Source organism: Diceros bicornis, chromosome 10 (genome assembly GCF_020826845.1).
Source record: "Diceros bicornis minor isolate mBicDic1 chromosome 10, mDicBic1.mat.cur, whole genome shotgun sequence".
Lineage (NCBI taxonomy): Eukaryota > Metazoa > Chordata > Mammalia > Perissodactyla > Rhinocerotidae > Diceros > Diceros bicornis.
Window position 1 is genome coordinate 62,398,622 of NC_080749.1, and position 27,746 is coordinate 62,426,367.

General features: G+C 35.7%; 1 protein-coding gene and 1 pseudogene across 1 annotated transcript in view; one reads left to right on the forward strand and one right to left on the reverse strand.

The window, feature by feature from the left end:
- The window catches only part of PDE1A (phosphodiesterase 1A), a 330,610-nt gene extending 306,365 nt beyond the window's left edge, over positions 1-24,245 (reverse strand). The window contains exons 1-2 of the mRNA XM_058549370.1: positions 24,161-24,245; positions 17,801-17,911 (exon numbers count right to left, since the gene is read on the reverse strand). Of these exons, the coding sequence (XP_058405353.1) occupies positions 17,801-17,911; positions 24,161-24,189 (140 nt within the window). The 5' untranslated portion in view covers positions 24,190-24,245. The remainder of the gene's footprint in view (positions 1-17,800; positions 17,912-24,160) is intronic.
- Positions 19,522-20,406, forward strand: LOC131410877 (small ribosomal subunit protein uS2-like; annotated as a pseudogene).
- Positions 24,246-27,746: the final 3,501 nt, after the last annotated feature.

A 27,746-nucleotide genomic window follows, 5' to 3' on the forward strand; every position in this document is an offset into this window, starting at 1 on the left:
CAAAGTGCATAATTCATAATTAAATATCATTATTTCACCTGAATATGTGTGTGACTGTTTTATTATAAAATTTCATCGAAGCAAACTTCACTCTTGGTAATTAAAATCACCAAAGAAAGGACAATTAATTGCTTGTTTAGCATGTGCAGACTTAGAAAATGATTTGGCTCACAAGAGGGAACTTCAAGTCTGAATTATTTGGGTCAACTAAAACTACTATTAACATAGAGAGAGGAACAACAACTCTTAAGTAGTGAAACAATCTCCATAACCTTATAGTTAAAACCATATTTCACAGCAGTCCTTCATTGCATGCTTTGCCTGTTGCTACTGATGCACACGTTGAAATTTGCCAGCCACTATCAGAAACACCATAAACAGTAAAATTTCAGTCACTGAAGCAAGGTGAAGGGGAAGCCCTGTTATGTGTCCTCATGACACCGTGAAAAGTTCAAGTATAAAAGGAAATTGAATTTCCTTGATCAAACACAGTCTCCTTAACTTCTGGAGACAATTTTTTACTGTTGTATCGGCAATATTTAAAAGGCTGTTGTCAAGGAAAAGTATCCTAAAATTAGATCTGCCAGCTTGGTTGTCTTTGAGGGAATGACCACGCTGCTAACAGCCTCTTCTGTTTTGAAGAGAAAGCCTAGTAACGAAATGTAAAGGAGCTCACAGCAGGCTTCTGTGAAGAGGGGAAAAATAAAATTACCTACCGTATATTCATTTCACAAATTGTATTTCTTGTATAAGCTTGTCTACACATAATATGTTTATTATCCTTTTGTGTCTTTGAGAAGAGCAAAAGGTCACTGATCCTAGCATCCTATTCCAGAAATTCATTATCCCTTTTTCTATCTCCTATCTGTTGACCTTATCCACTTTTTCACTGTCCATCATTCCCTCCATGTTCCCATCTCTCCCCTTACCTTAAACCTTAAAGATGCCCTCAAACCCAGTTTCCCTTCTTCATCCATCACATCGATATTTTCCAGCAAACTATGACCTCTGTAAACCTAGCTCTGCATCTACTCTGAGCCTGTACGGAAGCAGCTGAACTGAAAGTAACAGGATAAAAATCACACAGGGATGGAGACTGGTCTCACTTTAAATATATGATTGAAGTGGATGTTCAGCACTGCCTGCCCATTCCACCACATCTCCTTAGTCACACTCCTTCTCTCTGATGTGACTGTTGCACACCTCTTCAAATCTCCACTCCCTCTTTCCCCTCCTCACTCTCTGAAAATAGCCTCTTATTTCATTTCACTGAGAAAATAAAAGTAACCAGAGGGGACCATCACCAAGTTTTCACCTACCTACTTGTAAATGTCCCCAAACATTCTGCCTTCTCTCTCATTACCACTGATGAGCCACCCTTGCTTCTAGATCCAATCTCTGCACTTAAGCAGTCCTTACCTCTCAGCTACTCAAGGAGCTGGAGATCTTTCCCTCTCTCTCTTTCTCTCTGCATTGATTTTTCACTTCCTACAGAATCATTCCCATTATCATTCCCACCAGAATTCTCTAATAATATCTCCTACATTTAACAAACTCCTTTACCCTCAAACCCCACTCTAGCTATCACCCTGTCTCTATGCTCTCCTTTATAGAAAATTCTTTAAAGAGCTGGCTGTACATGCTGCCCCAACTTCTTCACCTCCAGGCCTCTCTTCTACCCACTCCTATGAGAATTTTTCTCCCACCGCGTCATTGAGTATGTTTCATCAAGATTGCCAAAGACCTCTACAATACAAAAAACAATAGTCAATGCACAGTCCATGTTACATGATCTCTCAGCAACATTTGACATTTGATATTTGGCTTTCTTGAAAATTAGTCTTTCCTTAGCTTCCAAAATGCCATGGCACAATGTCCACTTCTCTGTCTCCTTTACTGTCTTCTCCTCGCCCAACCTCTAAATGTTGGAGGTGCTGAGGGCTCAGTCCTTGATTCTCTTCTCATTTATACCAATTTTAACTCCCTAGATGATCTCATCTAGATCTATGATTTTAAATATATCCATATATTGACGACTCCCAAATTTATATCTTCAGGCCTGACCTCTCATCTGTCCAGCTATTACTTCTAAGGCCACTTGACTGTCTAATAGGCATCTTAAAATTCATGGATCCAGAAAAGTTTTTAATTTTTACCACCATCTTCCCCATTTCAGAAAATGGTAAAGGTTAATAATCCCTTATCCACAACTATGAAAATCCTAAAGCTCTAAAAACCAGACATTTTCATTTGGCAGTAAAATCTGACCTGACCTAATCTCATTGGCACCCAAACCTGACCTGAACTAATAGAGGCCATTTATTGTCTTTATTTAAGTGAATACTTATGTGTTTTGCTGCAGAAATATTCATTGTGGCTACCCTAGACACTGCTGGAAATATATAGTAATTTTTGGAATGGGTACCTTATTACCTTTCTGAAATCTGAAAGGTAATGATTTCAGGTCACATTTGGGCCCAAGGGTTTCAGATAAGGGATGATAGACCCAGTTGTTCAGGATCACATACACACACACACACACACAAAACAAAACAAGGCATTATACCTTACTCTTTTTAATCCTTACACTCCCATATTCAATTCATCAGTAAGTCCTACCAGCTCTAATTTCAAATATTTTGTAAATCTGAATATTCCTTACTACCTCCATAAATACCAGTGTCACCAAAGCTACCAATTCTTCACCTTTACAACTTCTATATCCTCCTAACACATCCTCATATTTCCAATCTAGTTCTTTCCTGCTTCCCCCCTCCTCAGTGTTAGCATCCACAAAATGACCATAGAAGTCTTCTTAAAACATAAGTCAGATCCTCCACTCACTGCTTCAAATCTCCCAAGGCTCCCCACCAGGCTTAGAATAAAATCCTAATTTCTTATCATGGCCTGTTGGGTCTTGGCCTCTTCCTCCACTCAATTCTTCCACTCTTTCTGTCACCCACTCTGATCCAGTCCACCTGGTCTTACTGTCTTTCCTCAAACATGCCACATGCATCCTGCCTCAGGGGGTGTACCCGTGGTTCCCTCTGTCTGGGATGCCATTACTTCAGGCCTTGGCATAGTTCACTCTTCACTTTACAAGTCACTGTCATGGAAGCTCTTCCCTGACCACTTTTCTAGAACACCCACTTTTGAACCTCCCAGACACTTGGTCACCTTATCCTGTTTGCTTTTATTAAAATTCCATTGTATATTTATGTGTTTGCTTGTTTATCATCCATCCTCACCATCAAAATGTAACTCCATGAAAGTAGGGATCATGACTGTACTGTTTATCATCATATCCCTGGTGCCTAAATAACACTGGAGCTCTCTGTGTGCCCGGATATGAATATTTACTGAATGACAAATAAACTAAATTATATTAATAAGTCAACTGAATTGGGTTAATTAAACAATATTAGTCCTATTTTCCAAAGAACCTCAATATTTTTACAAGTCCAGTACAGTCTTGATGAACTTAAGCTACAAGTTTATTTCTGAGTGACTCTCATTCTTAAGATACTGGAATCAGTGACTAAGATTACCATAGTTTGACTCACACTGTGTAAATTAGTGTTTACTTTTATATCCATAAGACATACACTTAACAAAACAATTTGAATTTATCAAGGAGAGTATTTTCTTAATTCCCTATTTCTGAACTTAAACACTTCCTCTTTTTAGAGAATTTAAGATTACTTGGCAACATGTTTCTAATTCCAAAGTGCCCTAAAGCGATTCCATGTTATTTCTTTGTGCTACAGCTATCAGTAGATCAATCAACTTGTCTAATAACAGAAAGTGAACATTATGCTAATTTAGTGTAGAATTAGAAATCAAAGAAATATAAGAATAAAAGTAAATGAAATAATTTTTAGCATTGTATTTGATCATTTTTTTTATTCAGAAAACTAAAACAATTGGTGATAAGGAGTCAAAACAATTATTACAATGCCTTAAGTAAAATAGAGGGAAAGTATATATAATAAAGTCATTTGAGGACTAATGCCACGAATATATTAATCCTTTAAACTGGGTATTAGTACTTGAGTTGTGAATTTCATTTTGGAACATTCTCAGTCATTAAGCATATGTGATTTCTTTTTAATCCATCCATGACTCCATTATGGGTTGTCTCCTAGACAGAGGCATATTTTGTACACATTTTGCAAATATTTATTCTTAATTGAAATATGAGTCACATGACAGGATGAAGTCAGAGAACAATAATATTAAATGATAGTTTGAAAATGATGACCTTAGTTCAAGCCTCATCATACACCTTGGACTTGAAAGTTTGGTAAAAATAAAACTCACGAATTGTTAAAATTGCTCAATCACATTGTGAAATTTCAAGACTAACCTTGTTTTTTAAGTTTCTCTTTGAGGATCTGTGCAAAGAGAGGATTAGTTAGCCCTCAACTCAGCAGCGGACAAGTAACTGTCGCCTGGAAGCTAATACTCAAGTATTTAGCCTGATTGCCTCCAAGTTGGGTCAACTTATCTCCTTCTGTCTGACTCATTACAATTTGGAAACTTCAGGCAATTAACTCACATAGGATACACAGCAGTCTTCACTCACCAAGAATTCCCTAGGCTTCAAGGTCACATGAGGCCAGAACATTCACTAATCACTGAAAGATATTCTCAACATATTTCTAACTATTCAACTACATAATGAAACAGAAATTTGAGTTTTCCTAGCATATGAACATATGAATGTTATAGAACTTAGGAAATAAGTCACTCAGTCAATGTTTGAATCTCCTCTGCCTTCTACCCATCATATAGTTATCTAGGGTCAACTTTTATCTCAAGCCTATATTTGGCAGAGGAATAGGCAAAAACAAACACACAGTCACGCAACAAAAGTAACTTACATAACAGCTACCATTTGCAGATACTTATTCTGTGCCAGACACAGGGCCTGGGCACTTGGATTATATTATTTTTATCTCTCACGACAATCCTCTCACTGGATTCTAAGTTTCATATTACAAGGTTTGTCTTTTGTTTTTGTTTTGCTGGTTTTTGTTTTTGTTTTTGTCTGTAATATAGTCACAGACCCCAATAATCTCTGCTGGTCAAGTTCTGATACCTCATTCTCTTCCTTTCTCCAGAAGTAACTTAAATATCCTCTATAAAACTTTCTTGCCCTTCAGCCTGAACTAATGTTGCTGCTGAACAACTATAGCTTTACTAGCTATGCCATTCAAATGTAAAGTTATTCAATATGACCTGATTACTAGTTTTTGTCATATTGAAACAACTTTTAAATTCTTACTTCATGCAATGTACTATGGTAGGCACTGAGAATACAATAATAAGCTGATGGATTCTACTACCTCTTCCCTCATTACCTCAAGAGGGAGAAGGATTGCCTAGAAAGCAGAGCAATTAAATGGACAATAACACTAATACATACATGAAGTGCAATTAGAGTACCTAAAAGTGTCCCCTAATCTAGTCTCAGATAATCATGAGTGTTTTTCTCTGACTCTTAACGATATTCTGATTAGGCTCCAATTTTCCCACCTGGTCTTTCAGAAATTCAGTTTTAACATGGTTATAGTCTCCCAAAGATATTTCCACTTCACCAGCCTATACTGCCTTTTCCATGCCATTTAAATTCAAAATCTTTTCTCCACAAATCTCTTTTCCTGTTTTTTGAGAGATTTTGCCAGACTCTTTTCACCAATAAGACTTCTGGTTTACAGAAGTTAAAGACTTCTGGTTTACAGAATTTAAAGCTGTTATTCTACCTTTAAAACCAGAGGCATCAACTAAGATTTTATTTTAATTCCCAGGAAAATTGGTGGAGATTAATAATAGCAGAACTAATGGTATTCATCAGTTTTGAATAGACAACTATTTTATATAAACCATAAGTTATAAAGACAAATATATAGCTCCAAAAATAAATGTAAAGGGTATTTCTTTTATATAATCAAACCAATTGCTTAAGGAACAAAGAGAGAGGGAAGGAAAAAAAGAATTTGATCAGATTGCTTTCTTTTTAACTCTACGTGGTAAGAAAAGATAAGCAATGAAAGAAAATAAAAGCTGAATAAGAAGGAAAAGGGGAGAAATTTGTATAGAAATGAAAATAAAGTTGATAAAAAAATTTTATAACATGATTTTATATTTGGTTATACATTGTCTGCTCACAAAATAGAGGTAACCAAATAAGCAACCATTTCACAGATGTGACTTTCTCAGATGAACTCTCTAAAAATTAGCTAAGCCTAACCAATGTAGCTAAGTGAAACATACCCAAAATCAGCTCTTACTTGCTACATTATTCATATACTACTTATCCGGTTTCTACAATTTATTCTCCCTACTGCTTTGATTTCCTCTCTCTCATTTTTTTCCTATCATTTATTCTTTTGACCCAATCAAAAATTAGCAAATGTTTCAGAGCTTATGAATATAAAAATTGAGGTCATTGTTTTTTCACTCTCTCTTACATCTGGAAAGATAATCTTATACTGGAATGATTCAGATAATAGAATAAATATGTAGGTGGGGAGGAAGAAGATGCAAAATCACATTTTCCTTTTCCTTTATGGTTACAAAGAAGAGGCCTAGAAGAGTGGGAACTGGGCCTTCCCATGCCCTGCATGACCTGTTGTCAGGGCAACAGTATGTGTGGGGAGCCCTGGTCTTCCAAGTGCCTGTTGCCAGGGTAACAGGATATGAACCATCTTCTCTTATGCAACTATGCACTTTCCCTGACTTATTCTATGTTTCTTTTCTATTTGGTGGGAAATTATATTTGTTCACAGAAACCTAAGAGCAACACAACTTCAATACACAGGCCACTGAGGGAGCATGTATTGGAAGAAATATTGTAAACAGGTACGTGCCATTGATATTGTTGACGGTGGAAATAATGTGGAGGAGAAGTTTATTGGACTGACTTTCTGAAAATAGGGACCACATAATCTCTGAAAGATATACCAATTTTTTATTGGGTCAGAGAAATAATGACAGGAGATGATGAGAGGGAAAGAAGCATAGTGGTAGTAGAAAGAAACTATGGAAACCAGAGAAGAATTATATGAAAAGTTAAAGGCTAAGAGCTGATTTTGGGTGTATATCAATTGGCTTTGTGTGTGTGTGTGTGCAACGAACGATCTCACAAGTTAGTAGCCAAAAACAATAAACATTTATCATTTCCTCATGATTTTGAGAAAGTTGGATAGTCCAGGATGACCTCACTCACATGTCTGGTGGTTGATAGTCTGCTTGGTCTAGAGGGTGTTCAGCTGGAATGGTTTATATCTGTTCCACATGCTCATCCTCAAGTAGGTTTGATCAGGCTTCTTCCCATGCTAATATGAGGGTTCCAAAGAGCAGCAAGAGAGCGTAAACTCCAATGCATAAACTCTTTCCAAGACTTTGTTTGTGTCCCATTTGCTAAGATCCCATTGGCCAAAGCAATTTGAATAACCAAGCCCAGAGTCTGTATGGGAGGGATTATCCAAGAGTGGATGCAGGAAATCATGAACAAATTGGGGCATATGGCAACAGTAAACAACATCATGGAAGAATTTCTGGAAAGTAGAGGACTCTTTAGAAAAATTGAGATATTAAAGCAGAGATTTGCTGGGAAATAAAATATCAAGAGGGCCACAGATATGAAGACACTTTTTCAAATTGAAACCAGTGGGAAGTACTAGAAAGTCTGAGAGTTCTAAAAGCTAGAAAGAGCTCCTTAACCTATCTAATAACCATCTCCAAATGCAGTCTAAGAAACAATGAGAAAAATATTGTGCACCTCTAAGTAGTTTATGTTCTCTGTGGGAAATAAAGCAGAATAAACTCCATTTAGATGATTTTTCTAAAATAAACAAAAGGAGAAAAGCTTACTCTACTTCAGAAAAGAACCTTATTGTATGCTTAAAATCTTTTATAACAAGAAGAGAAGAGGCAGCATAGCAAGAATAAAATACCTAGTCTTAATCATTAGAACTCCTGGCTTTATTCTTTTTGGTAAATAAAAATCTTCAGGGACAGACATCCAGACGTTTCCACTGTGCAGGGTTTTCTTTCTCTATTGTTTGGAATACCAAAGGCCAAATAAATTAGAATAATTTTGTAAGAGTCCAACCTCTGAAGGGGCAAGAGGGCTGAGGAAATTTGCAATTCCTTTGCAAATACTTGCTAGTATCATTGTTTAAATTAATTAATTAAAGGGATAATGGTAGTACATATCATAGAGAAGGAGAGAAATAGAACTGGGGAGTTTCTGACATCTAAAGCATATGCCAAGTGATAACTCCCCTTGGTATTCAGCTTTGAGTATGCAGAACTAGGCAAACAGATGGCAAGATTGTGGAAAAATCAAAACTAAAGAACAGTTTTTAACTCCTGAAATGTTAGATTTCATAGTGAGTCTTGAGTGTTAAAGGGAATTATCTAAGTCAGTGTTAAATGGAATAGGTATGGGCCTAGGAATCTGGTCCTTCCTTTACTAATTGGGAAACATTGGTCAAGTCATTTAATGTCTTTAAGGCTCAGTTTTCTCATCAGAAAAACTGGGGGCAATTGTGCTGAACCATACAGATCAAGGGAAAAATCTTTTAGAAATTATAAAGCATAAAAGAGTCATACTACTGTGATTCAATTATGAGGTGATTTACAATAGTTTAAGCTAATCAAAAATGAAATTGATGCCCAGGTTGTTCAGTTTTTTTTTGTCTTGCTCCAAATGCAGTTTATTTTTAATGAAGCCTTAGAAAGTTCAGTTTTAAGTAGACCAGAATCAGCATACTGTTGCTTTTCTAACAAGAACTCTATTTTGATTTTCTTCTAAGTTATCAAGGACCTGATTCATGAACAAAATTCAAAGAATCCTTTGATCTTCCACTCTTATGCAGAATTTAATTAAGGTTGACCTCTGTTTTCTTGCCCTGTAGACACTGGTGCTTAGAGATTTTACTACTTTTTCATAACTAATTATAAACTTACTTGAATAAATATAAATACAAAAATTTTGCCTACCAGAAATTATCTGTATTGAGCATTTTCTGAGCCTATTTAATAAAAATTTGTTTTTAAATATCTTATAAAATAAAATATAATTTCTTTAAACAACTTCAAGAAAGTATAGCTTAAAGGAGAAACCAAAAGGGCCACAATGTTTCATTTATATGCCTCTAATGACCTATTATTATTGTTATATCCTTCCTTAACAATAAAGTTATTCATGCCTAATACTTGCTTAGATCAGATATGTGAAATATTATGATTCTCATAAACCTTTAACATTATCATCTGTTTAATGATGTTAATAAACAGTTCCTTTCATATCCAAATGGCTTATAGCACAGTCCTTTCGGATGGGACTTCCTCAAATATTTACATTTGATTAGCTGATTGAAATATGTTAGAATAAAGGACAAAATCTAATAACATAACGGTAATTTGGTATTTTCTAAAACAAATTGGCAAAATGAAGGACTATGAGACACGATAGTAATTACATGGAAGTCAACTCCTTTGTGCACCAGACCCAAACAGGGATAAAGACCTAAAGAGTGATTTTCAAGCCCAAGTGACTCATGAAATCAGATTAGACCTGGGTCATACATGATTATAAAGACTTAAAATCCATTCTTAGGCCATCACAATATGCTGAATGAAAGATGCTCTATCCATCAAGGCAATTCTTCTAGCAGTTGAAACTCTCAAGGCCAGCCCACTTTTCTTCCTCAGCTCTCTCTCTTCCTACATAACCCTTGCTCCTACCCCAGGAAAATGTAAATCCTTGAGTGTAACTGTTCTTGTGAAGAGGAACTTGGGGATCTTGGTGAGACAACTTCCACTGAGCTAAGAGAAAGCCTTCTTTTCTCATCTTGACAACCCTACTGTCTATTGATTGTGATAAGAAAATTACCTAAAAAAAAAAAATAGAATTCTGCTTCTGAATATATCAGTAATAACAATAACTGCTAGGATTTCTTAAATTCTGGACACTGTTCTAAGCAATTTATAAGCATTAATTCATTTAATCTTCTCCATACCTATGAGATTGGTAATGATATCATTCCTATTTTACAGATAAGAAACTAAGGCATTGAAAAATCAATCAACTTGGAGATCACATAGCTGTTAAATAGTAGAGGTGGAATACACACAAGGATGGATAAGATTATGAGAATATTAAGAATAACAATTACAATTTTTGAGAGCTTACTTTGTGCCACGTACTGTGCTATTTTTTTTACAGACATTATGTTATTTAATTTTCACTATCTTGATTTGGGCAATATCCAGATTCCCAGATCCTAATGCTTCCTTCTAAGTGGAGGGACCTTCCATTGGAAAAGCGTTCTAGGCCTCTCTTTGCCACTTTTCGTATTCTTTCACAGAGGAGGAGGAACAACATTTGGTTGGTGAATTGTGGAGAAGGAATTAGACTTGGGAGTGCAAGCCGTCCTTTTCAGGAGTGGGGAAGGGATTTTCTGTTGTAGAAAGCATAGTCTCATCTGCTAGAGGTCATGAGGTAAATATAGGAGAGATTTTGGCCCCTTCTGGGGATGTCTGCAGTTTTGAGGGGTAAGTTGAATTCAGAGGCGTTCTGGCTTATTTAGCTGCATACCAAAACCCTATCCTCCAATACAAGTCCAGTCTGCCATAAAGCTGACATTCTGATCTCCATCTACTGGACTCCTATATCTATCCCACACTTCATCTGAACTTGGGCAGGGATTATATGTGTAATCCACTTGCCTCCCTCTCACCCCAAGATCTTATGAGTTAGGTATCAATTTTTGTCTGTCTCAGCTGAAAAGTCACCACCTGAGAGAAGTCATGCCCGAGTATCCAAAATATCTTCCCCAAGTAACTCTTGATCACACCATCTGGTGCATTTTCTCCAGGTTACTTCTTACTCCATATTATCTTACTTTTTGTAATTTACCTTTTTATTGTTTGTTTCCTCTACTAAAATATAACCTCCTCTGCCTAAAATAGTACCTGACATACCACACAATCCATAAGTATTTGTTGAATGAGTGAATGAATGATTAATAAAATAACTGGATTTTGCAAATAAGGAAAGTGAAGTTTAGAAAAGTTAATAACTTTTCCATGGTCACTCAGCTAAAGGGAAGATGGTATTAGAAAATATCTGACTAATTCTAGAGTTCAATTTCTTCTAAAGTATTTCACCTCAACTAGGTCCATTCTATAAACCATAACATAATGTTATGTAAGGACTGAGATTTATACTAAGATTCTATCTGTACACCAAAATAGGTTTTGTGAGGTGAGTTCTTCAAATTAGTTTTATGAATAAAGGACAGATTTTTTAAACTGATTTGTCTGATTAATCCATCAAAATAGTCACGTACTCATCAATGTGAGAACAGAGACAGATTTATCAGCAATTTCCAAGAAAGATAGCATAAACATTCTTCTTTGACATTTGAAATTAATTCACTATATATACTCTCAATATCAGAGCTTGGTAAGAAAATTATTGGTCTGGGCATGTAATCCAGTGTTAGACAGAGGACAGGGAGTTATTAATGGCTAAGGATAATGAGTATCTAACTCTAATGTGCCATAGAACGACCTAGGCTGGGCCCAAGGCATCATGTCTGTGTGTGTGTATGTGTGTAAGTGTGTATGCAGGATAGGAGTGGTCATGTTGATTATGCACACCTTTATTCTGTTCCAGAAGGCATGTATTAGTCTCTTATTGCAGCTGAAACAAATGTACCACAAACTTAGTAGCTCGAAACAACACAAATGTATTATCTTAGGTTCTATAGATCAAAAGTTTGGGGGCTGGCCCAGTGGTATAGTGGCTAAGTTTGTGCACTCCACTTTGGTGGCCTGGGGTTCACAGGTTTGGATTCTGGGCATGGACCTATGCACCACTCATCAAGCCATGCTATGGAGGCGTTCCGTATACAAAATAGAGGAAGATGGGCACAGATGTTAGCTCAGGGCCAATCTTCCTCAGCCAAAGAAAAACAGGAAGATTGGCAATGGATGTTAGCTCATGACTAATCTCTCTCAGCAAAAAAAAAAGAAAAAAAAATTTGATGCAAGTTTTACAAGTCAGAATCAAGGTGTTGGCAGGGCTATATTCTTCTTGTTGGCTCTAGAGGGAGAATCTGTTTTCTTGCCTTTTCAAGCTTCTAAAAGTTACCCGTGTTCCTTGGCTCATAGCCTGTTTCCTCCACCTTCAATGCTGGCAAAGACAAATGGAGTCATTCTCACATCGCAGCACTCTTCTTCTGCCTCCCCCTTCAACTTTTAAGAACCCTTGTGACTACACTGGGCCCACCTGGACAATCTAGGCTAATCTCCATATTTTAAGGTCAGCTGACTAGCAGCCTTAATTCTGTCTGCTCCCTTAATTCCCCTTTGACATGTAAGGTAATATCTTCACAGGCTCTGGGGATTAGGTCATGGACATCTCTGGGGGGCAGTTAGTCTGCCTACCACAAGACCCATGAACTGAGTTTTGAGAAGCAACATTCTAGATCCCTTTTCTGGTGATCTTTCTAGGTAACCATTCTGAGAATGTCCTCTTTTTTGTTTTAGAAGGAAGATGAATAAGAGCTTTAGACTAGGCAGATCTGTGTTCAAACCCAAGTTCTACCAGATACTAGCTGTTTAACCAATTTCGGACACTTACCTCTTAAAATCATTGGAAAGAGTAAACAAGAATACAAATATGTTATATCTGGAAAGTTCTGACAACTAGTAGATGATAAGCAAACATTACTTTCTTCCATCTTCTCCATCCATATTTCAGCTGTGAATCTATCTCCACTCCTCCAACCTGGCGTTAGGCCCTATTTTGGCAGCCTAACTAATCTTCTAATCATATAGTTAAAACCACTATAAGATTCAGAATTTTATTCATTCAATGACTGATTTAAAAGTATTTATTGCATTGTCTCCTATATGCCAGGTACTGTGCTAGGTGCTGGTGGTCCAAAAGCAAACACAATGAACATGGCCCTTGCCCTCAGTAGCTTGTGATCCAGAAGAGAAGGCATATTTTGTTATTAAAAGGGAAGTCTGGGTTATTTAATGAGCCAAATATAGGCAACTGTCCTAGTATTGGAAGGTCAGGAAGGATTTTCTTCGCAACTGAAATTTAAGAAGAGATCTTTCAGCATTTCTTAACAAGATCCCTATGAGAATTTTGAGTAGGACAGGTCTTCCTGATAGGAAAATGACCCAAGCCCTGGAGGACGTTTATCATGCTTGGACCCTGCTGCCTACTGAATACAAAAACAGTCTCAGGCACTGCACAACCAGAAACATCCCCACATATCTCTAAAAGCCTCATGGGAAGCAAGAGCAACCCTGACTGAGAGAGGAAAAAGAAGTGGTTCTCATGGGAAGAGAAAACAAAATGAACAAAGGCAGATGGGTGGTAAGCAGCATTTCTTTTGTGCAACCCTGGGCTTGGTCAGGAGGGGGCCATAGAGAGAGAGGCATGAGAGGAGGCTCCAAAAGTCAAGCAGGTACAAGGAGACTCTGCTAAGGATGCTGAACTTGGAAAGGGCACTAGAAAGCTTTAAAGGGTTTGAAGCAGCAGAGAAAAAGGATCAGATTTGCTTCTAACCTATAATGCTACTCCATCCTAAAGTATGATTCCAGTTTGGAAATATGGTGCTAATAACTTCTGTCATTTTACCTTTTTTGCCAATTTTTATTCTGATTATGTATTTCTGCTATATCTTCTGGGTGTTGGGCGTTTGAGCTACTTCATCTGAGAACCATACAACACACTGCCCTCTTCAATAACAGCTTATTGAAATTAGTTATAGGGTTATTATATAGATCCTCCTTTCTCCTTCACTTTCTGCTTCTCTACATTTTATTTTTCCACCACTGAAGATCATGTTTACCAGCAATCAAAGAGAAAAAAAGAGAAAAGAAGCTTAACTTAAGTCTTTCAACTGTTGCATTCACAATTCCAGATCTTAATATCTGGACATTTGTCTGGATTAGGACAGATAGGAGGTATGTGTCTATACATATAAAATTAATTATCATATATTAAGTTAGTTTCTAACTGAAATTCTCATAGATTCTAGCCCTACATTTATAAAAACTGAAGAAAATGGCAATAAGTACTATGAAGTGGTGAGTCATATTTTTGTCAATAGTTTATGATTTGCAGCAGTTCAAACTTTCCTCTCTTCTGTTGAACAAATGAGTAAGATAACACTGTGATTTAGTTTTTGCTATGATGTCATGTGATTTTCACTGGGATTTCTACTTGATCACAGTTTTCTGGAAATGCTGTTACTCCTTAGATCAAATAGAACAGTAGCACTGACTGAAAAGATCAGCACCAATCTTTTAAAATATGTTTGATTTTTAAAAAATCTACAGTTGTAGAGTTTTTTTTACATTTAAAGAAGAAAAAAGCAACACTACCGTGACACAAAAAGGGATTATTTGAAATCCTTTGGGAAAAAAAAACACTATGCACAAATGAAAACAAATATAAAATCTTCAAATCAACTTTCCTCATGGGAATCAATAAACTTAATCTTTATAAAGACTAGTGTTAGAAAAACGTCTTTGGTATGTAGGAAGCAGCGTAGGTCCCAGAGTCACAGGAAACTTCAGAACCAGAAATTTCATCAGGTGTTGAGATGGCAGAAGAAATAGGAAGTGTTTTCCACGTCCTAAACAATTGATAACTTATGGACAATATATGATTCTTTTTAAATGTAGTTTATGAAGGACATGATGCCATAGTCATTTGCTAACGTTTCTATCATCCTAGAAGGTGAGTCATAATGTGGAATTTAAATTGTCATACTGAGTGACAAATTAGTGGTAGAAGATAGATTAAAGAAGGCTAAAAAAAACACCGTAACTATAAAAAGAAAATTGATAGATTAAAGCATACAAATCTACAACAGAAATGGGAAGAGAAAACTGTTTCACCTTTGTTCCTACAAACAAATAAGGGATTTCTTAGCACATCACTGAATATGGTGTCTCAATTAAATATTATATGAAGGAGATTTAAAAGGAGCTTAATGAAAGAAATCAACAAAATGGTAGAGGAGAACTGACGTTTTAATTTAGTTTACCAGTGTTTTTGCATGTGTTACAAAATTTTAAAATTATGTCTATGGATTCAAAAAAGTGTTTTAAAACATTATATGATAATGCCTATAAAATACTTTCTGTAAATATCTACCTGTAGTGGTTCATGTTTTCCATATTTAAGTTATAATTGAATAAACCTTATTTTACTTTAACGTTTGTCTCTATTTTTATTTAACCTCAAAAATGTACGTATTGTAAACTCACTTAAAAACAGAATATCCTGTTGAAATAAAGCAATGTATTTGTAAAGTTAGATACAGTAAAAGATAAAAAAATCACTTTCCAAACAAATATCTAAAGGTTTTCATTGAGTCTTTTTTCCAAAACTAAGAAAATTATTGCAAAATTGTTTGATAGCTTTCATGAATAGCATGATTTTAATTGCCAATACTTAAAAGTGAAATTCTAGCACTAGAAATTTTGATAAGCTAAAATTCTGTTTGAGTCAATATTACATTTTAAATAGGCAAGACAATTTCAGCAGTGGAATAGGGAGTCCCTCATCTCACTGCTTTGAATGCAGACTACACAAAAGACCATAATTAAACAATTTGGTTGTCATTAGTCATACAGATTTTAGATTTCAAGATTCTTGTTTTGACAATTCTAAAACTAGAATACTGGATATGTCTTAAGTCAAAGTACAACTTAGAATAATAGTACCAAAATGCAAATTCCTTCTTTCCTTGACGGGAAAGCAGTCATTTCAATCAGTTCAGTAATGATGTTTTTTTAAAAAAAACCTAGTTATTACTGATTTTTTTCCCTACATGGTCATTCAGTGACTCTCTGTGGACACAGCTCAAAATTTATTTAGTATGTACATATATTATTATATCCTACATCCATACTGAATATCAAGTCATGAATTCTACTGTTGAATGATTCTACCACCCTCTACTGAAATGAAATGACAGATTGATCTTTGAGATCAACTGATAAAGTGAAAGTCAGATAACTTTGCCCTAAAATGTTAGGTAAATACAAAGTCACTTTTCAAATTTCTTAAAGACATGTGCATAAATTCACTACCATACATCTTTATACATTCAGGTAACTACAGAAAAATAAAACAAATACAAACAAAACAAAGCAAACAAACAAAAACATCCTGTTCTGCTAAAGGGAAGAAAATTTTAAATAGGTTGTAATATAAGATACAATTTTTCTGGTACAGATGTTCATCCATTAATTAGGTTAGGACACAAATCATCTGATGACTGCCAATGTTTAATTTTCATCTATGCTAATTAATTTTGTAAGCTATTATTTGCTTTTATAGGATTATTTGTTTCTCTAGAGAACCACCTCACCAAAAAACTGTAATTTCTAAATCTTCTTTTTTCTTTTTTTTATTTTTTGTTTCAATGGATCTTGGAAATATAGTTCTCTAATTTATTCAGATGATGTAAAGATGGCTTCCTTTTTAGTAGTTATTCTCTGTTAAATGTTGTTTACATTATTAGTGTGCTCTTATACTAGTGCACTGTAATGCCATGTATTACTTCAAGTGTAAGAAAATATACAGAAAACACTATTTAAATACATAAGCACCATTAAATACATTCAAATGGAGGAAAGTAAAAGGAATTTTTACCTCTAAACAAAGTTTGATACAATTTTTCTTTAAAAAAAAATCATAGCTATCAAAACAGTGACATTAAATTTACTCAGATGTTGCATTTTATAAAATAGTATGTAAACACAGCAAGAGAAATATGAATCCTAGAAAATATCTATTTCATGTAGTATAGGATTCCTTCAGCTGTTATTATAGAAAAGCAAATATATTTTCATTTGAGATCGCAAATAGGCTAAGCAATTGCAATGACCTGTAAATATCCATATTTCACATTTTTATGCAAATGTTAAATCTGATTTTTAAATTATGACATAATTAAAATAAAGCATGTAAACGTAGTGTGCTGGAACACTAAACAGAAATTAGTATCATACACAGAAAAAAACTTAAATGTTGTTTAAATAGCAAGGTGAATAGAATTGCAATTAAAGTTTGATTCAGGTACTTACATTTCATGCCTGACATAAGCACATCTCTTGACTCATCTTACTAAGGTCTATTTTATACCATGAGCTATTCAGTACTCTCAGAAGAAATGAATTGGTTGATTTAAAACCAAAACTCTCCAATAAGTTTGATACACTGCTAGTATTTTTACCACATAAACAATTTTTCTTAAAGAAATATTATTAAGACACAAAGAATAAGCACAATAAAGTATAATTATTTATCATCATATTAATCCTGTCCTTGTCTTTTCAAAACCTAATCACAGAGAAATAAGTACGAGTAGTAATTTCTCTATTTACCTGAGGGAAATTTTACTACTGCAAGTGCCCTGGCAAGCAGCTTTCCTAGTTGCTTTTCTGTATATCTAAACCACATATATAAACAACACATACAGAATGTATTGAAGAAGCTATGTAGTATAACAGTGAAGTGAATTCTCGAGGAGTTACCTTACTTTACACAAAACATACAGGTGCAAAAAAACTATCCATCCTTCAAACAAATTCTCAGCTGAGACTGATAAATTTTTAAAAGAAAATCTTTTGAAAGGAAACATTAGTCCACAGAATAAGATAGTACCAACTATTAGTCATATTAATAGTCAAATTGGGGTGGGGGGATAAAAACACAGAACCAAGCAAAGAGCTTACTCACATTCCTTTCAGGCGTTGCCACATTTTTTCAGTCTGTTCTCCTATGAGATACTTAAAAGTGGTGTTCTCCAATTCTTCAATGTCTGTAGCAGTAGACCCCATGATGATACTCCTAGGGCAATATAGTTACAGTCAGTTTCAGCAGCTAGAACAAGCATTCGTCAGTCCACTACAAATCTCAAACAGTTATACAGTAGCATCTCTTATCTATCAAAACAATGCAGATTTACAAAGCAGAGAGCAGCCTCTGCCAGAATTGCTATTGACTTTGACAGGCATATCCACTGCTCACCGCATCACCCGCCTCAAGTAGACAGCAGTATAAACAGATCCTCTGACCTCACAGGAACAATCCGCACATGTGAGTCTGCTACTGTACTACTGACCGACTGAGCGCTCTAGCTATCCCTCAAAGCAGCTCATTTGTTACTGTTCGTGCACTGAAACACATCAGAATTCCTACAGTTTACGAAATTTATTATGCACAAGAGAAACGTGAATGACTTTAGCGCACCAGAAGAAGCTGAATTCCTCTCTACCAACGGAAGGAGGGCAAGCTGTAATAAGAAAACAGATGGCAGGAACCAGTATCAGCAGCACCACCCTGAGAAAAAAGTGCCTGTTTTAAATGCCAAGGTTTTTGTCTCTTAATTGATCTGGAGCCAACAGTTAAAAATATATCATGCTCTAACAATACACGCAACAAATATTAATGACAACAATGAGAAAACAACATACAGAGCCATACAGAAGACAGACCACAGAGCTCCACAGGTTGTTACGGAAAATACATGTACATCAATGATGCTGTAATCATGCTTATTCACCTTCTCCTAGCAACTCCACACAGTAGGTAACTGCCAATTTAACAGGGGAAAACACGGCAGCTGCACACAGCCTGCTCTGTGAATCCGTTGGGAATTGAAAAATAAATAAAATGAAACTAGCGCGTATGCTTGTGTGTGCATGTTGAAGGAAAGGAGTGTGTGTGGCGGTGGGGGAGGGAGAGACGGAGAGGAGAGAAACTGATGTTGCGCTGCTTGTGCATTTTAGAAGAAAAATGAGAGAAAGTGGACATAAAAGGAATCAGAATTGAGTCATCTGCCAAGCTCCCAACACATGGTGAGCTTTCTTTGAAACAAGCACAGACCTTGAGTATGAGCTCCATAATGGCTATTGCTATCTGCAAGCTTCTAAGAAAAATATACTTAAAAGCAATATCTCTTCTTGTTTGTTTGGAAATCCAGATGTAGTTTTATTCCTCCCTGCAAGAAAACTTGCCTATTACCTTGAGGTTTAAGGTAAAGACATTCATAGATAGGAGACAAATAACAATATCTAATATTTATTGAGTGCTTACTATGTGTCAGACACTGTTTCCAGTACCTAACAGTATTACCTTTTTTAATTCTTACAAAAAGCCCATGAGGTAGGTAATATTCCTGTTGAACAGTTGAGGAAACAGAAACAGAGACATTCCCCAGATTTAAAGCCAGTCCTTTAAAATAGGCACTATGATTTCACTGACAAGTCCTCCAACATAAAGTTACTACGTCTATCTAAACAACACTGATGGCATCTAGTAATCAAAGTTGTAATATGCACGTAAAAAGCATCTTTGAAAAATTTTATGGAAAATGCCTTCTGTTTTACAAATTAGAAGACGTTAGCTTTTCCGCACGACCCAGAGAGGGGTCCACACAGTGTTGTTCTGTGTTCCCATGCTAACTTAAAGGGAAACTTGCTCAATGTCTAGAGCCCTTGACGTCCTGCAAATGAAGGAGGAGGGTGTCCTCAAATTCCTTGCAGCAGGAACCCACTTAGGTGGCAACAATTTTAATTTTCAAATGGAACAGTCATCTACAAAAGGAAAAGTGATGGCATCTACCTCATAATTCTGAAGAGAACCTAGGGGAAGCTGCTGATAGCTCATGCCATTGTTGCCATTGAAAACTCACATTGTCCAGGAGTATTGGTCAGCGAGCTCTGCTGAAGTTGGCTGCTGCCACCGGAGCCAGTCCTACCAGGGCCTCTTCATTCGTGGAACCTTCACTAACCAGATCTAGGCAGGCTTCCGGGAGCCATGACTTCTGGTGGCTACTGATCCCAGGGCTAACCACCAGCCTCTCACAGAGGCATCCTATGTTAAGCTGCCTACCATGGCTCTGCGTAACACAGACTCTCCTCTGCACTACATGGACACTGCCATCCTGTGCAACAACAAGGGAGCTCACTGGGTAGGTCTGAGGTGGTGGAGGCTGGCCCAGCAAGTCCTGCGCGCGTGGTACCATCTCCCATAAACACCTGGGAGAAGTCACACCTGATCTCAACTTCTACAGAGACCCAGAAGAGACTGAAAAGGAAGAGCAGGCCACTGCTGATAAGGCCGTGACCAAGGAGGAATTTCAGGGTGAATGGACTGTGCCTGCTCCTAAATTTACTGCTCCTCAACCCGAGGTCGCAGACTGGCCTGAAGGCATGCAGGTGCCCTCTGGGCCTATTCAGCAGTTTCCTACTGAAGACTGGGGCGCTCAGCCTGCCACTGAGGACTGGTCTGCAGCCCCCACTGCTCTGGCCACTAGATGGGTAGGAACAACCACAGAGTGATCCTAAGCTGCTCTTCCACAGACTCTTAAACAGAAAAAGGGAATAAGGTTGACAGAAAATAAACAGTTTCTTAAAAAAAAAGAGAGAGAGAGAGAAGAGCTTAAATCAAGTGAAGCTTCAGTTTTCCTCTCCCAGACAAGCTATTTCCTGAACTCGATCTGAATTGAACGTCTTTAGCTAGCAGACAGCTTTACACAATCACAACCTTACTCCTATGAGCATTTACCAGAGTTGTCAGAAATAAGTTAGTTTTTGTTCTTTACTTTCACTGTGCCTTCCATTTTAATCCTAGCTACCTTACTTAAGAAACTCTTATCTAATTTTTCTTTAATGAGACAGTCAACAAACATCTGAATTCTGCTCTCAAAGATGAATCTCAGTGAAAAATCTCCATAGAAAGTACTCCACCGTTACTATTTTATGAGCCAAGATACCAAAGTCCTTGAGGTTTTAACTCCCTTCAGGCCACAAATGATTTTCTAATTGTGCTGTGAAATTTCAAGTCCTTACATTGGCCAGTTTACTATTAATATTGCAATGTAAAGAATGAGGACTATTCTACTTAAGTATGTGTTGATGAATCTTATCATTAAAACTCATCTGCCCTTTGCTTTCACTGTGTCACTTCTATCATATATCGATATTAAAAAACTCAGAGTACACTGATTACACACTTAATACACAAAAACGCTTAATGATTGCATTAAATGTTTCATAAAATAAAATAAAAATTTGAACAATAAGCTACATGAAACAGCTTATTATTTAAATCCTCGACCAAGATAATCTTCAGCCTTAGGCAGTATCAAAAAGTTATTTCTGTGAATGTAGAGAATTCAAAGCATTTTTTTTTCCTAATTTATAGCTAATGTCTGCAAGAAGTATTAATAGAATAAAAACAAAACACATTAAAAAACAGAATAACTTAGAGAATAGTGTATAACTTTTTTTTTCTAAATAATATGTTAAGAAAAATTTGAGATGTCGCATCCATAAAATTAAACTAAACCAAAAAGTCTAACATGAGAAATAAGACAATAAGAAAGGATTCTAAGAAATTAAAACATGCTTGCCAAAACAAAACTTTCAATGTAAGTTCTGGAGGGAACTTGAGAAAATAGTCCTGAATATAGGGTAAAAATTGGTCCCATATATCTCTTTTCTCTCATATGTTCCATCTCTTTGCTTTGACTCTACATTCGGGTAAATTATCTCTATCATAATAAGTAGTTAATTCTTATTACCTAGTATTTAATTGGCCGTTGACAAAAACTTATAGAGTGATTTTTCAGTATCTATTGATGCCAAGATAGTACGGCATAGACTCTGGATCCAGACTACCTGGATTTGAATCCTTATTCTTTCACTTAAAGAATTATACGATCTTTTGCAAGTTTCTATTATGTGTCTGTTTTCTCATGTATAAATAAGCATAATAATATCATCTTCTCCATAAGGTTTAAATAACATAAAGAACTTAGAATAGTATCTGGCATATAGTAACTGCTCTATTAAATTGTTAGCATTTATTATTATTGATACTATTGCATGAATTTTCTCCTTTAGATTGTAGTATAATTATTTATTTCAATAGGTTTACTGATCAACTATTTTCCAAATAATTTATCATACAGCATTATTGTTCTTATGCATTGCTGGTGTTCATTTTATTTAGAAACTTTATATTCTTATTCATAAGTGAAATTGTTCTAAATATTTGTGGCGCTAACTTTATTGGTTTTCAATTAAGGTTATACTGTCACCAGGTAATACACCATGTAATTGGAGGGCAAATGATTTTAAACCTACAATTCCACACCTAGCAAACCATCACATGACAAAGATTAAGATGACATATTCAGAAGTGCCAAATTCAGAAAGCACACTACTGAAAACTCTTCTAAAATAATTACATGAATCAGTATACCTGAAAAGTAGAAAAGTAATTAGTGACTAAAATTAGAGACATGTACCTAACCTAGTCACAGAGATTAAAAACAAAATCCCAGGTTGACAACTGTGAAGCAGAGTTAGGAAGAAATTAGTTCAAATCAGAACAAGAAACCAAACAGATCCAAAAAGATGGCTCCAAGAGAAAAATGGATTTAGGGGCCGGCCCAGTGGCGCAAGTAGTTAAGTGCACATGCTCCGCTGTGGCGGCCCGGGTTTCGCAGGTTCGGATCCCTGCTGCGCACTGACGCACCGCTTGTTAAGCCATGCTGTGGCGGCATCCCATATAAAGTAGAGGAAGATGGCCATGGATGTTAGCTCAGGGCCAATCTTCCTCGAGAAAAAAGGGGAGGATTGGCATTAGCTCAGGGCTAGTCCTCCTCAAAAAAAAAAAAAAAAATGGATTTAATTTATCAAGAATCTTAACAAACTAAAAAGATTAATTATTTTATTAATTAAGTGAAAGCACATTATTTTTTAGTCGACAAGAAAAAACGTGAGTTTTTAACAATATGGAAGACTAGATATTCTAAACATTTCCAGGCCAAAAAACATTTTCAATTTTTCAAAAAATTATTAAAAAATATATTTTTGAAGGCACAGGTGGGCCTATATAAAGTGAAGGTGTCATAATAACAGAGCTTCAAAATACATGAAGCAAAAATAATACAACTGTAAAGAGAAGTAGACAAATTCACAATTATAGTCATATAGTCAAATATTTGATACTCCTCACTTTAAAAGTTAATAAAACAAGTAGAGAGAAACCCATTGAGGATATAAAAGAGGGGGCCGGCCCAGTGGTGAAAGTGGTTGAGTGCAGCGCGCTCCACTGTGGCAGCCCGGGGTTCGCAGGTTCGGATCCCGGGCGCCCACTGACGCACCACTTGGTAAGCCAAGATGTGGCGGCATCCCATATAAAGTAGAGGAAGATGGGCACAGATATTAGCTCAGGGCCACTCTTCCTCAAGGAAAAAAGGAGAGGATTGGCATCTGATGTTAGCTTAGAGCTAGTCCTCCTCATAAAAAAAAAAAAAAGATATAAAATATCTGAACAACACTATCAATAGACTTGAACAAATTGAATTTATAGTACACTCCACCCAACAACAGCAAAATACACATTATTTTAAAGTGCACATTGAATATTTACAAAAAGAAATCACGATCTGGGCCATAAAACAAGTCTTGATAAATTTAAAAGAATTCAAGTCATACAAAGTATGTTCTCTGATCCCAATGGAATTAAATTAGAAATCAGTAACAGAAAGATCTCTAGAAAATTCCCAAATACTTGGAAGCTAAATAATACACTTTTAAATAACCCATGGATCAAAGGGGAAATTAGAAAGTATTTTTAACTGAATGAAGATGAAAACACAACATAGCAAAATCTGTGAGATGTAGCTAAAGTAGTACCTGGGGGAAAATTTACAGCACTATATAGTTATATTAGAAATGAACAAAGATCTCATATCAACGACCTCAGGATTCACATTAAGAAACTTCAAGAGGATGAGCAGGTTAATCACAAAATAACTAAAAATAAAGGAATAAATATCAGAGCAGAAATCAATGAAATAGAAAACAGAAAAACAAGAGACAATCAATGGCTGGCTCTTTGAAAAGATCAACAAAATTGATATACCTTATCTTATTAATAGATACAATAAGATGTCAAGACCTGTGAAAGTTCTGATATTTCACCATTCATACAAGCTATCAGGTCAGCTTACCACAGCTTTCTGGATGCTGATAGAAGACATTCTTGGGTCAGAGACAGAGAATTGTATTTACTACTCACATCAAAAGTAGTAGCCAGAGTATTGCCATTTTTGTGCAGGTTTTCTGAGCTCCAATTCCCACAAGGTGACATGAAGACAGCCAGATGACACCTGCACACGCAGTGAGTTGCATTATAGGAGAGGAACCTTGAGCTGAGGGAACCTGGATTTTACAGTAAGCATGCCAGACCTTTTTTCGGGAGGGAAACATTATCTTTGTTATACTGGACAGTAAACTTACCTGTCATTTACCCCAGAGGGAGTCCTAAAATCTCCCAAAAACAATTGAGAAAATTACTTGCAATGCATATAACACAACCAACAAAGTTTTCATACCTAAAATACGTAAATAATTTCTAGAAATCCATAAGATAAACACAAGCAAGTTAGTATAAAAATGGACAAAAATACGAACAAGTCAGTGAAGCAGAAACATAAATGAACAACAAGCATAATAGAAGGTGTTAAAAATTACTAGTATTCAATGAAATTTGAAAGTTACAACATAAATATACCTTTCCACACCCAATAATTTGGGAAGGAAAAAAAGATCTGGCAGTATGAGATACTAGGAAAGATGTGGAGCAATAGGAACTTTATTTCCTGTTGGTGTTGAGTATTGGCAAAATCACTTTGGAAAGCAAGTTGCCAACATCCAGAAAAGTTAGATGCACATACTCTAAAATACTTTCCTACATATGTAAAGGAGATGTCTTAGTCTATTCAGGCTGCTGTAATAAAATACCATAGACCTAGTGACTTATAAACAACAGAAATTTATTTCTTACAATTCCAGAAGCTGGAAAGTCCAAGATCAAGGAGTCGACAAACTCAGTGTCTGGTGAGAACCTGTTTCTTGGTTCGTTGAAGGATATTTTCTCAGCTGTGTCCTCACATGGCAGTAAGGGCAAGGGAGCTCTCTGGGGTCTCTTTTATAAGGGCACTAATCCCATTCATGTGGGCTCTACCCTCATGACCTAATCATCCCTCCAAATGCCCCACTTCCTAATACCATTACTTAGGAACTAGGTTACAAGATACGAATTTTTGAGGGACACAAACATTCAGTCAATTGCAGGAGTCATACACAAGAATGTTTATAGTGGCAAAAAAATTTTTTTAACTACCTAACTTCCCATTAACTGGGAAATAGGTAAATGTTGGCATATTCACAAAACGGAATATAATATGGCAGTAAAAATGTATGACTTGCAGTAAAAAACTATACACACGGATAAATCTCATTAAAATCATGTTGAGAAAAAAATCAAGCCCAGTAAGAATTTAGTTAGTATAATTATGTTTATTTTTTTACTAATTGGGATATATATGTCGTTAATAAAAGACTAAAGAAATGCATAGGAATGATACACATTAAACTCTGGATAATGATAATCTCTGGAAAGGAGTGAGAGGGATGCTATTGAAGTGAAATCCATAAGGTTCTTCAACAGATTTGGAAGTGTTTTATTTCTTAAGCAGAGTGTAAACATATAAGTTTACAGGTGATATCTTTATACCTTTTAGTATTTATAAAATATTTAATTTAAAAATTGTTTTAAATCTCTAGAAGAAAAAAACATGAACAAAAGACATGGTTAGATTGTAGACCAAACTAAAACATGGAATGATTTAAAGTAACTGATGACATATAAGAAAAATAAACTCCAGGTGGTCTTAATAATTGGGACATTTTCCCTTCAGGAGACTGGTTTAGAAAATACAGAATTACATCTCCTAGGTATCTGCCCAAGAGAATTTAAAAACTTATGTTCACACAAAGACCTGCACAAAAATGTTCATAGCAGAATTGTTCATAATAGCCAAAAAGTTGAAACAACTCAAATATCCATCAACTGATAAATGACTAACAAAATGTGGAGAATCCAAACAATGGAATACTATCTAGCAATAAGAAGGAATGAACAATATGTATAAAACTTAAAATGACTTTTCTAAGTGAAAAAAGCCAGAAAAGGCAAATCTATAGAGCCATGAAGCACATTAGCGGAAACTTGGGGCTGGGGGTAGGAAAGGGGACTAACTATAAACGGACATGAGGGATCTTATTAGAGTAATGAAAATGTTTTAAAGTTGGATTATGATGAAGATTGCATCACTTGGTAAGTTTACTAAAAATCTTGGAATTGTATACTTAAAAGGGATGAACTTTGTGGTGTGTAAATTATACTTCAATAAAGTTACTTAAAAAGCAAACAAGGGGCCAGCCCAGTGGTGTAATGGTTAAGTTTGCACTCTGCTTCAGCAGCTCGGGGTAAGCAGGTTCGGATCTTGGGTGCGGACGTACACATCACTCATCAAGCCATGATGTGGCAGTGCCCTACATACAAAATAGAGAAAGATTGGCACAAATGTTAGCTCAGGGACAATCTTCCTCAAGCAAAAAGAGGGAGATTGGCAAGAGATGTTAGTTCAGAGCCAATCTTCCTCATCTGCAAAAAAAAAAAGCAAACAAATTGTCTTTCTTTCTCAATGGATCCCAAACATGCAGTAAGTTCTATATCAATAATATTTACACAATTATAATATTATCAAATGCTGTTTATCAGTTTTCAGTTTTTAGAATTCAACCTCTAGGCAAAACATGAATTATTTTATTACAGTTACAGAATAAAATATAAATGTTCTGAATCGTAATAAAAGTGGTGGAATAGTTGCCAGATATTGGGAGAAAAACAGGGGATGAGAGATGGAGAGAAGTTTATAATCACTGATAATCTCAGTTTATATTGTGGAGAATTTAGTGATACTCTCTGAAGTTGGTCAATGAAGATATAGAAGTTTAAGGGTAAACTTTTTATAAAAGCATAAGTATAATATATTACAATTGTTACCAATAGGATCCAAAAATAATCATTCAATTTAAAAAAATTAGGGAGAGGACAAGTTCCTGGTCTTTCGGAGTATGGAGACATCAAGTATGTTTGATATTGATAGATCAACATATCAAGATTTGAGCTCCACAGATATGGAATTGATTACCAGAGGAAATAAAAATGAAAACAATTCAAGGTGGTTACCAGTGAAGAGTAGGACTTGTGGTAGTTATAAAAAATTCAGAAGAAGATTTGATATTAATGTGTACCTTTCTCTCCTATTTTATTTTTTTTACTATGTTCATATTACATAATAAAAACTAAGGGAAATATTTGAATATATCTTTAATATTTTATTGGCACAAATTCAACTCAAGTTTAAAAATTAACCTAACATCTCTTTCAAACCAGCTTTTTTTCCAAATTTCCATATTTCTGTAAATTGGCACTTTCATTTTTACTTTGCTTTTTTTTTGCATTTTTCTGTATTATTTCAAATTCTATATAATAGTGGCATGTATCTTTTATATTCAAGAAATTTTTGAAGTTCTTGGCTCCTACTTGTCCTTCATATCCCTCTCTCAGTCTCTAAGTACTTCCAGTTCTACCCCTGATAATAACTCAATATCAACCCCTTCTTGTCATCTACCACCACGTGATATGAGTCACCTTTCCCTACCTGCTGTTAGAACTCTCCTAAGCTATTGTCTTAACTGCAGCTCTGATACATGTTGCCCTGCCCATGAACTTTCACAGGTTGTCCATGGCT